This window comes from Octopus sinensis, linkage group LG1 (genome assembly GCF_006345805.1).
Source record: "Octopus sinensis linkage group LG1, ASM634580v1, whole genome shotgun sequence".
Classification (NCBI taxonomy): Eukaryota; Metazoa; Mollusca; class Cephalopoda; order Octopoda; family Octopodidae; genus Octopus; species Octopus sinensis.
In genome coordinates, this window is record NC_042997.1 from 162,506,198 (window position 1) to 162,520,855 (window position 14,658).

General features: G+C 33.9%; 1 protein-coding gene across 3 annotated transcripts in view; it reads left to right on the forward strand.

The window, feature by feature from the left end:
- The window catches only part of LOC115215256 (hemocyte protein-glutamine gamma-glutamyltransferase-like), a 36,009-nt gene extending 22,285 nt beyond the window's left edge, over window positions 1-13,724 (forward strand). For all 3 annotated transcript variants that reach the window (XM_029784503.2, XM_029784505.2, XM_036506151.1), the window contains 12 exons: window positions 418-539; window positions 1,645-1,755; window positions 3,304-3,478; window positions 4,479-4,620; window positions 6,165-6,268; window positions 6,828-6,993; window positions 7,103-7,203; window positions 8,029-8,117; window positions 9,758-9,956; window positions 10,229-10,401; window positions 11,233-11,369; window positions 12,764-13,724. In XM_029784503.2, the coding sequence (XP_029640363.1) occupies window positions 418-539; window positions 1,645-1,755; window positions 3,304-3,478; window positions 4,479-4,620; window positions 6,165-6,268; window positions 6,828-6,993; window positions 7,103-7,203; window positions 8,029-8,117; window positions 9,758-9,956; window positions 10,229-10,401; window positions 11,233-11,369; window positions 12,764-12,905 (1,661 nt within the window). In that variant the 3' untranslated portion in view covers window positions 12,906-13,724. The remainder of the gene's footprint in view (window positions 1-417; window positions 540-1,644; window positions 1,756-3,303; window positions 3,479-4,478; window positions 4,621-6,164; window positions 6,269-6,827; window positions 6,994-7,102; window positions 7,204-8,028; window positions 8,118-9,757; window positions 9,957-10,228; window positions 10,402-11,232; window positions 11,370-12,763) is intronic.
- The last annotated feature ends 934 nt before the right edge of the window (window positions 13,725-14,658 follow it).

The window sequence follows — 14,658 nt, forward strand, 5'->3', positions numbered from 1 at the left end:
AAGTCATCGTGAATTTTCTAGTTGCGTGTTGATCGTGGATTGTGATGGTGTATTCTTGATACGGGTAGCGATTGTGTCTTTTTTGTAAATATGTATATTGTACGAGATCTAATGTGCAAGTATATGTATGAATTTGCATAATTATTATTTAGATATTAGAAAGCTTCACTTCGAATGTGATAAGAGTGAAAGTGTTTGCTTTATTATTACATTGACGGAAAGGCTTTCCAAAACTTTAATTTCAGTTTTGACTTAGGCCATGTTGCATATAAAATAGACATCTTACTTATGTATTCTTACCAATGCCCTCCTCCTCCTCCTCCTCGTCGTCTTCCTCCTTTATCCACTTCTATCTCTTTCTCTCTCTTCTTTCTGTCAACATGTCTATATTTCAGTATAAATTGTTATTCTTTCCAGCTGATCAAGTATACATGGAAGATAAAGACCTTCTCTATGAATATGTGCTAAATGATCATGGACACATATTTCAAGGAAGCGGGTGTTCTTCCGTTTACCAGAAACCCTGGAATTATGGTCAGGTATGCTTTAAAAGTAACATGTTGCTTTCGTTTAACACTTTTCCATCGTTAAGCACACAGAAAATAACTGAGCGTCTTCTAGCAGATCAGTTTCGGAAATACTTCTACATCAGAGACGTACCACTATTCTTTGGATAACCAGCGAACTTTGAATCGAAATTGTAATATATATATAGCGGTAGTTTATCATTAATGGTCGTCCTCAATTATTTGCAATACATTATTTGCCGCGTAGTAAATTAAATAAAATAAAAAATATTCATGTAGAAAACTTAATTCAAGATACTTGAAACATGTACAAAGCATATATATATATATATATATATATATATATATATAGAGAGAGAGAGAGAGAGAGAGAGAGAGATAGAGAGAGAGAGAGAGAGAGAGGGAGATTCAAAACCTTTCGAAGTATCAGAACAATGGTGGTATAACATCTCTGATAAGAGCCAGTTATTCTGAAACAGATTTATAGGGAGATTCACAGTTTCTGTTTACTGAAAAGAACAACAGTTTCCTCATTATCACAGACTTCGCAGCTAAGGCTTTCAAATAAGTAAGCATGTTTCAGGTATATCGAACTGCACTATTAATATATATATATATATATATATATATATATATATATACACCTCCTTCTCTTACACTTTCCTGTCTGAGAAAGAACTTTTTCTTTGCCCATTCCCTTCCGGTTATTCCGAAAGGTAACTACATGTGGATTGTTGGCGATTTTTTTCCTCCATCTTTCTTTTCTCTTGGACTTTCTTCTGTCTCCTGTTTTTAAAGAAGAGCTTTGCTCGAAACGTAAAACACCCTTTCTTTCCTTCCCTGAGCGTTTTTTAATTCTTTGCATGTACCACGTCCTTGTGTTGTTTTTTTCTTGTTTTTTCTTCGTTTTTTAACTATATATATATATGCACACACATATAAATATATATATATATATACACACACACACACACACACACACACCACACACACACACACACACACACACACACACACACACACACAAACGAAGTTGCTCATTTACTATATTATTTTATTTACTTTTTCGTCTCTGAAAAGAAAAGGGAAATATTTGTAAATATTTGTATCTTTACAGTTTGACGAAGATATTTTGGATATCGCCTTATATCTGATGCGCCAGGGATTCTTGGAATATTGCCCTCAAATGAGTAGCCCTGTGCGGGTTGCACGAGTGCTTGTTCATGTGGTAAGTAATTTTGTGTTTATCTCTTGGTCGGGAAGGAATAATAGGACTCATGACTTGTTTTCTCCGGATCTCCAAGACCGTGGGAGGAAAGTGTTAAAGGACCAATGAGTTATAGGTTATCCTCAAAACAGTGACCTGGATTAAATATTCACAACAATAACTTGTTAAACCGTTCGGCGGGTTAAGTCATTTGGTAACTAGATAATTTAATGAGCTGGCGTGCACGCGCGCAAGCAAACATACATACATACATACATACATTACATACATACATACATACATACATACGTACGTACATACGTACATTCGTACATACATACATACATACATACATACATACATACATACATACATACATACATACATACATACATACATACGTACGTACATACGTACATTCGTACATACATACATACATACATACATACATACATACTGATACGCATCTGAATATACATATATGTTTTGTTTATAATCATAATCCATGCTTAATACAAATCGTCCGAGTTGAATCATTCAACTCAAGATTATTTACACTGGTAACAAGAAAATATTATTATTACTATTGTGTAGAAAATATACATATTGATGGAATGTACATGCTCAATATTGTCCTTTCGTTCTTCCATAGAAATTTAGCTGAACAAAAAATCTAAGATAGTAATATTTATTAATCCTGTTTAAATTATTAATTCAGCTGTATTCTATTTTAAACGTTTTATTTATTTTTCTGAAGTAAATAACCCAGTGATTATGAATGCACAGATCTATTGTCAGCCACATACAATCTGACCTGTGTATACATTTCTCTAAAGCATTTAGTATTGCCAAAAACTGATTTCGCTCTTTTTTTTTAAGCCAATAGAAGAGGAGGGCAGTGTGTATGACCTCTTAAGGCCTTCACAGAAATAGCAAGACTAATGTAAACGATGGCCAGTTTGAGCCTCAGCAAGTCAATGTCTGCAGGAAAAATATGGGTGGGTGGTGAATTATCTTTGTTCTTGACAGAATATTTGCAACAGGATAAGGCGGTAAACTGGGCGGTGCGCGGAGCAAAATGCTTAGCGACATTTAGTCAGTCTTTACGTTCTGAGTTCAAATTCTGCCGAGGTAGGCTGTGCCTTTCATCCTTTGGGAATCGATAAAATAAATACAAGTTGAACACTGGGGTCGATGTAATCGACTTATTCCCTCCCCGGAAATTGCTGGCTTTGTACCAAAATTTGAAATCAATATTTGTAACAAGGTGGTCTTCGCTACAGGCATCCATGAAACAGTTTGTGGTGTTAAACAGTGTGATGATTTAGACCTCCTACCAAAATAAGCTGCTTAAATTGCATTATGGTTTCTTGATTGATATGAAATAACGAGGCATTGCTATCCTTTCCTTAGATAATTTTCAGTATTTCTTATTAGCGAATTGAATTTTCAGCTGCCCAATCTAATTTGTTGCGCCTAATCTAGAAATTCAACTTAAATAATATCTAATTTCACAAACCTACTCGATTTTTCTATCTTTATTGTCTTTAAATTTGTGTTGCTTTGTAGATCAATTCTCCTGAAAACACTGGAGTAATGATGAGGTTTGATTCCGATAATTGTCAAAACGGCAAAAAACCAACAGCATGGGGTGGTAGTCGAAGAATTCTTCAGCAGTTTATTGATACCAAAGAACCAGTTAAGTATGGACAGTGCTGGGTATTTTCTGGACTTCTTACTACAGGTATTCTTTTCAAAATACTCTCTGTTGTGTCGTAAAAAGAAACATTGATCAAAGGGTTTTAGTAAAGTCGTTAAAATGATGTAGTAATGCTTCGTGTGCCTCTGATTATTATCATTATTATTATTATTATTATTATTATTATTATTATTATTATTATTAAGGCGGGGAACTGACGGAGTCATTAGCACGCCGGGCCAAATACTTAGCAGCATTTCGTCCATCTTTATGCTCTGGGTTCAAATTACGCCGAAGTCGACTTTACCTTTCATCCTTTCGGGATGGAATAAAATAAGTACATTTTGAGTTACTGGGGATCGAATTTCGGGCCTTGTGCCTATATTAGAAAAGATTATTATCATCGTTATTATTGAAATTACCTTGACCTCTACTTCACTTGAGATCACCTGCATACCCTTTATGTCAATAAAATCTGCCTTCAGCTAAATGTCCCAACGTTGTCTACAAAGCTTAATTACTTCAAGCTAACTTATTTTACTCTGTATTGGTTGTCCAAAGTCGAATATTCATGAAGCAACATCAGCCGTCAGTAACTATCATCTCACTGATGAATGTTATATCAATATATGAAGACTTTTGTGGAGGCGCAATAGCCCAGTGGTTAGAGCAGCGGACTCACGGTTGTAGGATTGCGGTTTCGATTCCCAGACCGGGCGCTGTGAGTGTTTATTGAGCGAAAACACCTAAAGCTCCACGAGGCTCCGGCAGGAGATGGTGGCGATCCTTGCTGTACTCTTTCGCCACAACTTTCTCTCACTCTCTTCTGTTGACCTGCTCGCTTAGCCAGCGGGGTGGCGTCATTTGAAGGCTAAAACAATGCAAGCGCATTGTGACCAACGATGTGTAGTAACATCTGATAGCCTGGTCGGTCACGGTGATCACGGTGATATGAAGACTTTTATTTATAGTAATCTCAACAATCGCATCTAAAAGAGTGCATTTTAAAAACATTTGTTTTGTTCATTCCTTTATTTATTTCCAGTTTGCCGTGCCCTGGGTATTCCTTGCAGAACTGTTACCAATTTTAACTCTAACCACGACAGTGATGATAACTTGTCTGTCAATGTTTATCTTGGAGAAGACGAGAAAGGAAACATCTTTGAACAAAAGGAAGGAAATGTTTGGTTAGTTGATGTCAATTTTAAAAGTTTATAACGGTTTTAGATTGCTAGAATCGTTAAGCATCGCACACAAGCCTTGCAGTATTTAGCTGTGTCCCTGTACGTTCTGAATTCAAATCTGTCCCGGATCGTCTTTACTTTTATTTTTTTGGATTTCATAAAATAAGCACTAGTCAAATACTGGGGTTAGTACAATCGACTGTACTCTCACCAAAATTTGTCATTTAAAAAATTATTGCTGATTATTTTATTATACTAGAAATACATTAACTGCGGAATTACAGTGTTAACCGGCTGAACACTTGGTCGTGTGTTCATCCATTATTAATACTTCAGAAGACGGCAAGCTGGCAGAATCGTTAGCAAGCTGGGCTAAATGCTTAGCGGCATTTCTTCCGAGTTCTAATTCAGTTGAGGTCAGTTTTGCCTTTCATCCTTTCGGTAAATTAAAGTATCAGTTAAGCACTGGAGTTGATGGATTCGACTAGCTTCCTATCCCAAAATGTCAGGCTTTGTACCTATAGTAAAAAGGACTGTTAATACTTCAAAATATGTCACGCACCAGGGCAACACCTTCAAATATAGTTGCGTCAGTCAACCTGGCTGCTAAACAGGTTTTTCTCCGGTTTCATGACTGCATAGTTAGCATCGAGCTACAAAATAATCGCCCTAAAAATACACAATACAATGAAAATAATCCCAGCCATTCTAAGACAGGAAAATGGACGTAAAGCGATAGACAAATGGTTATTCCATAAGAAATCAACATTTTTTTTTTTTTGCAAAATGAATCAATATTTTATATCTAAACAACTCATCCAGCCTAAGACGTTGTATATGGATTCATAAGGAGGAGCAAGTGAGATTGTTTGGCATCCAGAATTTTCTGAAAAGAATTAGTAATTTAAGTGGAGAAAGAGACTTAATAATTTAAAGCTTTAACCATAAGTCGAAACTAAACCGTAGAATTAGAATGTCGGAAGTTTATCTCTTGTCTCAACAGTGAATATCTGAGTCCAATCTGTAACTTTACCAACACTACCTTGTTTGCTATTGCCACCAAACTGCAAATAGGTATTATCTAGTTCTATAACTCGCTCTACTTAGGGTTTTGGTAACAGACACATACTCCCACCCCAGCCAAAATCTACAATAACTAGCGTAGCAATACAAGCATTAAGATATATTTTTACATTTTGAATGTTATAATAAATTTCAGCACACAACATTCACTTTGCAAGGGCATGCGGCAAGCATGCCCTGTACGGAAGCCCTGTACAGTCGATCGTCCTTAGGAATATTCTACATTACCAATATATTCTTTATTCTATATTTCGATTAAGAAATAAATAAGTGATTAAATTCAAAATCAAAATGAATTACAAATCATAACACCAGCAGCGATATTGAATGATTCTTGAAATTCCTTCTTGATTTATATTGAAAAAAAAAAAAATGAATAAAAAAAATGCTGAAGATTAACAAATGATTTTTTTAATGTATTTTTCATAATAAATTTTCATCTTTCATATTTTAACTATATTTAGGAACTTCCATGTTTGGAATGATGTTTGGATGAGTCGTTCAGATCTTCCTGTGGGATACTGTGGCTGGCAGGCTGTCGATCCAACCCCTCAAGAAGCAAGCGACGGTAAAACATACTTAGCTGTTTTGTAGTGATCTCATTTTTAAATATCATTTCTATTAGAAACAAATTGTTTTAATGTTGTGTATTCCTCTTAATTTTCCTTGAGTTAATCCAGGGAACCTTAAGTAAACAGGTACCATATTTGGTGGCATATAAGACGCACTTTTTTCGAAAAAGGGAAATATTTGAAATAAATCTTCTCGGGTCCAATATGCGAAGTTGAGCCTCCCATAAGTTTTAATCTACTGGTTGAGCATAACTTGATATATTGATGTGTTACTCCTATTGCATTAATCCATATATTTCTTACTGTCTTTCTTTCAAGTAGTTCCTAGCATGGACGGTACCTGTTCTTTTAGGAGGTAGATATATTTAGAATATATCACCTAAACATTAATAATCTCTCTGTTAATACTTATCCGATCCTGTCGCATTAGGATCCTATGATGAATATGTACAATTATTCCAAAGCTTCAACTTCATATCGCATGCCTTTTAGGTTTAAATTATATTTAAAACAAAAGTAAAACGAATAATTTCAATAACTTTGTTCCTGTGTTAGGTATTTACTGCTGCGGACCTGCTCCTCTGAAAGCTATAAAGAATGGTGAAGTGAACCAAACTTTTGATACTAACTTTATATTTTCGGAGTTAAACGCTGATCGGGTCTACTGGAAGAAAAATCACCGTTCAGGAAAATGGGAAATTGTTCATATTGATAGAAATGCGTAAGTAAAGTTAATCATTATTTTTCATTTCGATGACATGACCAATATATTCAATATTAACTGAGTGAATTGACATTTTGAAAAAATGAATTTATTTTTCTATTAATAGATTGGGCAAGTTCATCTATACCAAGTACCCAAATTGCAAACCCGGTCATAATCGCAGTGGTGGTTTGATGGACATTACATTTGATTACAAGCTGGTCAATGGTATGTATGGTAGAACAGTTCAAGAAATAACATATTGTAAATGGATCTAATTTGATAATATGAGTTATTGAAAGGATACAAGCTTTACTTTGAATGTGTTATACTTAGAGTGCTGTTATTGTAATTGTGTTTACTATAGTAATATCATGTGTATATAGGGCATGTAAATCAAATATCGGCAATTAAAATTATGCGACACTCTTCAACAGTAATGCACTGCTTCTAATTTGTTACGAAATTATGAACAATTTACACGTGTAACAAATAAGATAGTATATTTTTTAGCGTTGATATGTTCACCTTAGCCCCATGTATACAAGGCGCTAACAATTCCGTTTTTTTTTTTCTCAAGCCGTTACTGTCTTGAAGAAATTTTTTTTTTTCGCTCAAAGTTCACATCACATTCTTGATTTGAAGCTATCGTTTTTGTACAGTTGTTCTTTATCTACAATCAACTAAGCCATATATTTACGGAATCAACATCTTCAACTCACATAGTCTAATTCAATTAGGTGCAAGAATGAACCGCCGTATGATATAATTTACCATTGAAGGATTTGCATTATATCCTTCAGAAATGAAATTTTTATCACAATCATTGGAGCATTCTGTGTATTTTAAACTGTCCAGTGCAAAAGCCGATACTGTATTACCGTTTGTATGCAAGTATATTTGTATGGGTTGCTAGAGAACTATATTTATTAAGTTAGTGAACAATAATGTAATAATGTGAAGTTTCTCTATTGTTGCTTAATAATCTCCCCTTTTTTTAAAACATCACTTTTTCTATATTCAACTAATAATCATTCCAATAATCATTCTAAGGTTCAGAATATGATCGTATTGATGTAATCAATGTCCACCGGAAAAAAATGATGCTTCACAGGGCCAAGAAATCTTCACACTATCAGGAGGTAGGAACACGTCAGTGTTACAAATTTCTCTTTGCTTTTCTATCTTTTCCCAAAAGTTTATTGGAAGTTTACCCTGTACATGCGCACACTACACACTCACACACACTACACTACACTTGTTATGTCTAGCAATTACTGTTTTACTTTTTTTCTATAATGCAGCTTCAGTGTTTTCATAAATGTAAATGAATTCAAAATTGATATGTTAGGTAGTAAATCTGCAAACTGAAGCATTTCTTTTCAATAATATAGGTTGTATTTTTCACATATACGGAATGATGAAGTAATGATATAAAGTTCATTTAAAGCACTGTTAACAAGAATCCAATATTTCATGAAATATAATTTCCTTTCCATTAAAATATAGAATCATAAATGGAAATCTCTATGCAGTTTTCCCAGTTAATCTATAAATATGCAAAGATACTTACTTAATATAACATTATATAAATAGTGAGAGACCAATAATATTTGAGATTAATTTCTGTGGTATTGCTCTTAAACTTAGACACAAGGTTGATTTACAGCTATTACAGATGTAAATACTATTTGTAATGTGAATAAGAAATGAAGCCTCTACACCGGCAATAGCAACCATATCTTCATCAAATCACACTTTACCGCCTTTAGTTACAGAATGTGTTAGAAAATATTGTCTGTGACAACAACAACAATAATAATACTTTCTACTATACGCACAAGGCCTGAAAATTGTGGGGAGGGAACTAGTCGATTATATCAACCCCAGTACTCAATTGGTACTTAATTTATCGACCCCGAAAGGATGAAAAGCAAAGTTGACCTCGGTGGAATTTGAACTCAGAACGTAGCGACAGACGAAATACTGCTAAGCATTTTGCCCGGCATGCTAACGATTCTGCCAGATCGCCCCCTTAATAACACATATAATAATAATAATAATCATAATAATAATAATGGTTTCAAATTGTGGCATAAGGCCAATAATTCCGGGTATGCGGGTAAGTCGATTATATCGACCTCAGTGTTCAAATAGCACCTATTTTATTGACCTTTAAGTCGGTTAGAGGTTACATGGGGGAGATTTAGCTGCAATGTCTAGCAGAGCAAGTAACCATGTAGATAGCCATCATTGACTCCAAGAAACAGATGTAGTAGTATGGTATTGGTAGGTGAAACGTTCAACTCCTCCTGCATAGCAAACTAATTAACATAAATCAGCATTTAATATTTCTGTGAAGAGGTTAAGGCGGCGAGCTGGCAGAATCGTTAGCACACCCGACAAAATGCTTAGCAGTATTTCCGTACGTCTTTACATTGTGTTCAAATTACGCCGAGGTTGACTTTGCCTTTCATCCTTTCAGGGTTGATAAAATAGATGTCAGTTGTACACTGGGGTCGATATAATCGATTATATCGACTTATTCTTTCACCCGAATGGTTCAGATTCTTGCGATATGTGTGTGTGTGTGTGTGTGTGTGTGTGTGCATTGATGTGTACTTGTAGATATGTACATACAAATATCCACACATATGCTCATGCATACTTATGTACATGCATTCAAATGATAGAAAATAAAATTAGATGTAAAGTTTTAATTTACATTACTGTAAGTTCTAATCTAAGACGATTATATATTTCCAATTCAAACACAATACAGGATGTGGAATTCCGTATAAGTGAGAGGGAAAGTGTGATGGTTGGCCAAGATTTCAACATCACTCTCCACTGCCGCAATACTGGTCAAGATCAGCGTTACGTAAGCAGTTCAGTTTATTGCAAAATTGTCGACCACTTTGGTGAGAAGATTGGTATATGTCGTGAATTACATGTCAATAATTTCTTTGACGCCAAGAACAGTAAGTAGCTTTTTTCTAAACCTCTAGCTCTCTATCCAGCACGTGTTCTTCATCAAAATCCTTCTCGTTAACCTAATTCATAAAACTAAATTAATTCGTTCTCACTCGTTATTTGTCCACAGGTTTCCTCGTAATTCACCCAATACTTTTCATTTATTTAGCGTAACCATTCATTTAGTTATATCTCAGTTCACAAAATCAATATGTACATAAATTCAGAAACAAGGTATTGACTATAATTATACATTTTTTTTCGTTCTTCTAATATCCAGGTAAAATGATAGTCATGAACGTTGCTCCAGAAGACTATATGCCGTTTTTGGGACGTGACAATAACTCTCGTTTGTCAATGAGAATTATGGTCTATTGCAAAGTTAAACAGACTGACCAAATGTTCGTTTTCAATGACAGTTATCAACTTGATTGGCCTTACTTGACCATTGAGGTTTGTTTTATTACCCTTTTGGCATGCTACGAGATATTTAAACGATCGTTCAAGTAACAGACGGGAATTTTATACACACACACAGACACACATGTATATATATATATATATATATATATATATATATATATATATATATATATATACCCACTCTACGATGAACCACTTCTACCTAGCTTTGATAGGCAGCCTCAACACCAACGGGCTTTCAGTTGCAATCCTTGCCGGAGTTTTAGTGGTAAATCAAATCGAGCACTTATAGTACCTTCCTTATTACATTACGACATTTGACGAAAATCCTTTACCTACTCTCTCTCTCTCTCTCTCTCTCTCTCTAGCAAGGTTGTGTATGCGTGTGTGTGTATACATGTATGTATGAAGAATGATAATCTTTTCTACTCTAGGTACAAGGCCTGAAATTTCTGGGGAGGGGGCTAGTCGATTAGACCACCCCCAGTACGCAACTGGTACTTAATTTATCGACCCCGAAAGGATGAAAGGCAAAGTCGACCTCGGCGGAATTTGAACTCAGAATATAAAGACAGACGAAATACCGCTGAGCATTTCGCCCGGCATGCTAACGCTTCTGCCAGCTCGCCGCCTTATGAATAATCTTTTTTACTTTAAGCACAAGGCCCGACATTTTGCGAGAAGTGGCCAGTCGATTAGATCAACCCCAGTACACAACTTATGAGTAATGATAATAAAGTCAAAACAAGTATTAATATTTTGCATGCATTTAAAACACACGTTTCAGGTAATTAAACAAAAGAGAATTTTTTTCTTTTTGCGGCATCATTCTTTCTAACTAATTTTGTTATGTTATTACAGGTTCCTCCGAAGATCAGAGTGAGAGATGAAGTCATGGCACGCATATCTTTTGTTAATCCTTTGGATATTCCACTTACAAACTGTGAACTGATGTTGGAAGGAAATGGATTCGAACGCATTTATGAGATTCGTGTTAGGTAAGTTTCAGAATTTTGTCGAGAGTAAAAGTTTCTTTTTACAAATCTACCAGCTTCGGTCTGCAATTCTATCAGTTTACAACTATTTGTCAACGGGTTAATGTGAAAGCCTTTTACGTGGCTAATTGACCTGTTAGAAATAACAGTCAAATCTTCTTGTAATACCTTATTATCTTAAAAAGGAGAAATTTACATTAGATAAAGTAATCGTACACACTCCTGAAAAGAAGCGATTATGGTTGCAATGCCTTTGATCTTAGCTGTGTTGAACGTATGCTAAATAAAACGACAACTAACATTGATTTCTAGCATAGACAGAAGCTCACACCCTTGAGGATGGTGCCATAGTCGATTATATCGAACATAGTACTTAACTGCTAACATATCGACCAGATACTGCAAAATAATTTTCATTCAAAAGAAACCTCATTTCGTAAATCATTTTTATTTTCCATTATATGCAACAGAATCAATACTAGACTAAGATAACCATCTATGAATGATACTTAATATAAAGACATCGTGAAAAGCAAATTTATTGCGGTATTCACCCTGATGTATCTCTTATGAACATGCTGTGTTTAAAAATACAATATATATATCGGAGGTAGACGAAAATCGCCCTAGTAGAGAATGCATCTAACATTCTCAGCTACCACTGCTAGGATGATTTTCGTCTGCCTCCGATAGATCTTGTTTTTTAAACGCAGCACGTTCATAAGAGATATTATTCCCAGATGAATACCGCACTAAATTTGCTTTTCTGATGTGTTTACATTGAGTATGATACATAGATGTCCACTTTTATTTCTTACGAAAACTGATCAATGAATATTTATTAGATTAAAGATTTCTCCTTATATATATATATGTGTATATATATATATATATATATATATATTTCAATGACATAATACATCTTTTTTTTATGCTTATTTCAGGAATACTCCCTCCTTTTCTTTACGTATTTCAATATCTTACCCCTTTTTAAACAATTCAATTAAATTCATTCTAATTTATATATTTGGATTTTTTTCTCACTCTTTTACATATCTCAGTAACATTTTTACACATTCAATGAAATTCCTCCCTCCCTCTTTCTCTCTCTCTCTCACGCACACACACACACGCAAACACACACACGAATACTCACGCACATAAACAAACACAAACACACAGAGAAACACACACACACATAAAAAACACACACACACGAACGAACACACATTTTAGTGAAGATTTCAATGGAATCTTTCTCTTGTTACATATTTCAGTTTAATTCCCGCTCCTCCTATTTTTCCTCAAGTATTTTGCTAGAATATTATTTATTTATCTTGTTTACATATTTATTTCAAATCTGTAATTGACGTTCCTCTTTTCTTTTCTATTAACAGTGATGTTCCGCCACATGGTAACTTTATGGAAGAGATTGTATTCATCGGACGCAAGATTGGTGAAAAACAATTAGTTGCTACATTCTACTGCCAAGAACTATGCGATATCGTTGGTAGCTCCATGCTCCAAGTCTTCAAATAACTGAAGAACTGAAGAAGCTACACAACAATCGACGAAAGAAATACAAGGAATGAGAAAGATGACACTTCTTTTACTCTGATTCTATTCGAATTTCAGTCGACACATATATAGAAACTATTATATTATTATTGATAGAATTTGTTATTTATTATGTTTTATTGTTGAAAATTTCATTATTATTGTCCAATGAGATAGTTTAACTCCAGCTCTCTGTATTCTTCTATTTATTTTACCGATTTCTGTCTTGCTAGGGGTAACATTTTCAAGGGTTTTAGTCGATTATATTGACATCTGTTAACTATATTTAGTCGGGTATTTATCTTATAGATCTCTTTTCTTCAGATAGCGTAATTACCTTTAGACCTAAAGGGAAACACCTTGACGCACAGTTTCACACAGGTACATACGAATACACACACACACACACACACACACACAAACTTATGCACACACATTCATACATTTTTATATATATATATAAATATATATATATGCGATGTATGTATGACATTGACAAATAAAAAAAGTCCATCTCAAAATGCATTGCTTTCTTATACATACTTTTAGAATGCTTCCAACATATTTGCCATAAAAATGTAGCATTCACACACAGACACAGACACACACACACACACACACCACACACACACACACACACATGCACACATATAAATGTGTGTGTATATATATATATTTAATGTCAAAAGATATATGAAAGACTCTGGCTGTTACTGTCAGTTTCAAAACCATATTACAACAGTTGCTTTAAAACAGACATTAATTTTTATACCCTGAATCCTACTTATATTTCTTTAAAAACTTTTTATCAGTATATTTCGCAGATATGACTGCTATCTTATGTTTTAATTCCCAGCTTGTGAATATATATACATATATATTCTTTACATTTTGTATGTATTTACATACCTTTATATATATATATATATACATATATATATATATATATACATATATATATATATATATACATATATATACATATATTCCTATTTACTTATATGAATATGTATGTGTGTGTATATATATATATATATAAATATATATATATATACATATATATATACATATATATATATATATATATATATATATATATATATATATATATATATATATGTGTATATATATATATATGCTTATCTATCCTAAGTCCAGCAACAGAGGCTTCTACATACGAGTTCGATCTGCTAGAAACATCAGTTAAAATTTCCCTCAAATCACGTCCTAACATCTTTAAAACGAGAAAACACATTGGATAATGTAGTCCAGAATGAACACTGCCTGAGTTGGTCATGGCTGAGATGCCTTTGATCAACGGTCCGTTCGGTCAATTGATCAAAACAGTTCAGCATAACAGCAACACCATCAACAATCTGTCTGTCTATGTTGCTAACTAGATAGCTGTGCAATAAAACTTCCATTTGAGAGTCTAACATGCTTTTCACATTACATAAATATTGAATATATATTACGATAATTTTCACATTAGATAGAGATTTCACTTATTTGTAAAGAATGAATTTGAAATTAGAACTAATGTTAGGTAAGAAATTTATCAAAATCCAAAATTGCTAGCATACAATAGATAATTTGTTATTTGTAAGGTATTAAAAGAACTGTTTGAAGATAATTTAACGAGATAGTCTGAGATAGTCTTGCTGACCTTTACTATTTATATATGTTTAATTACTTGCGAAATTTCATATTTTTGGTTTCAATTTTAACAGAATCG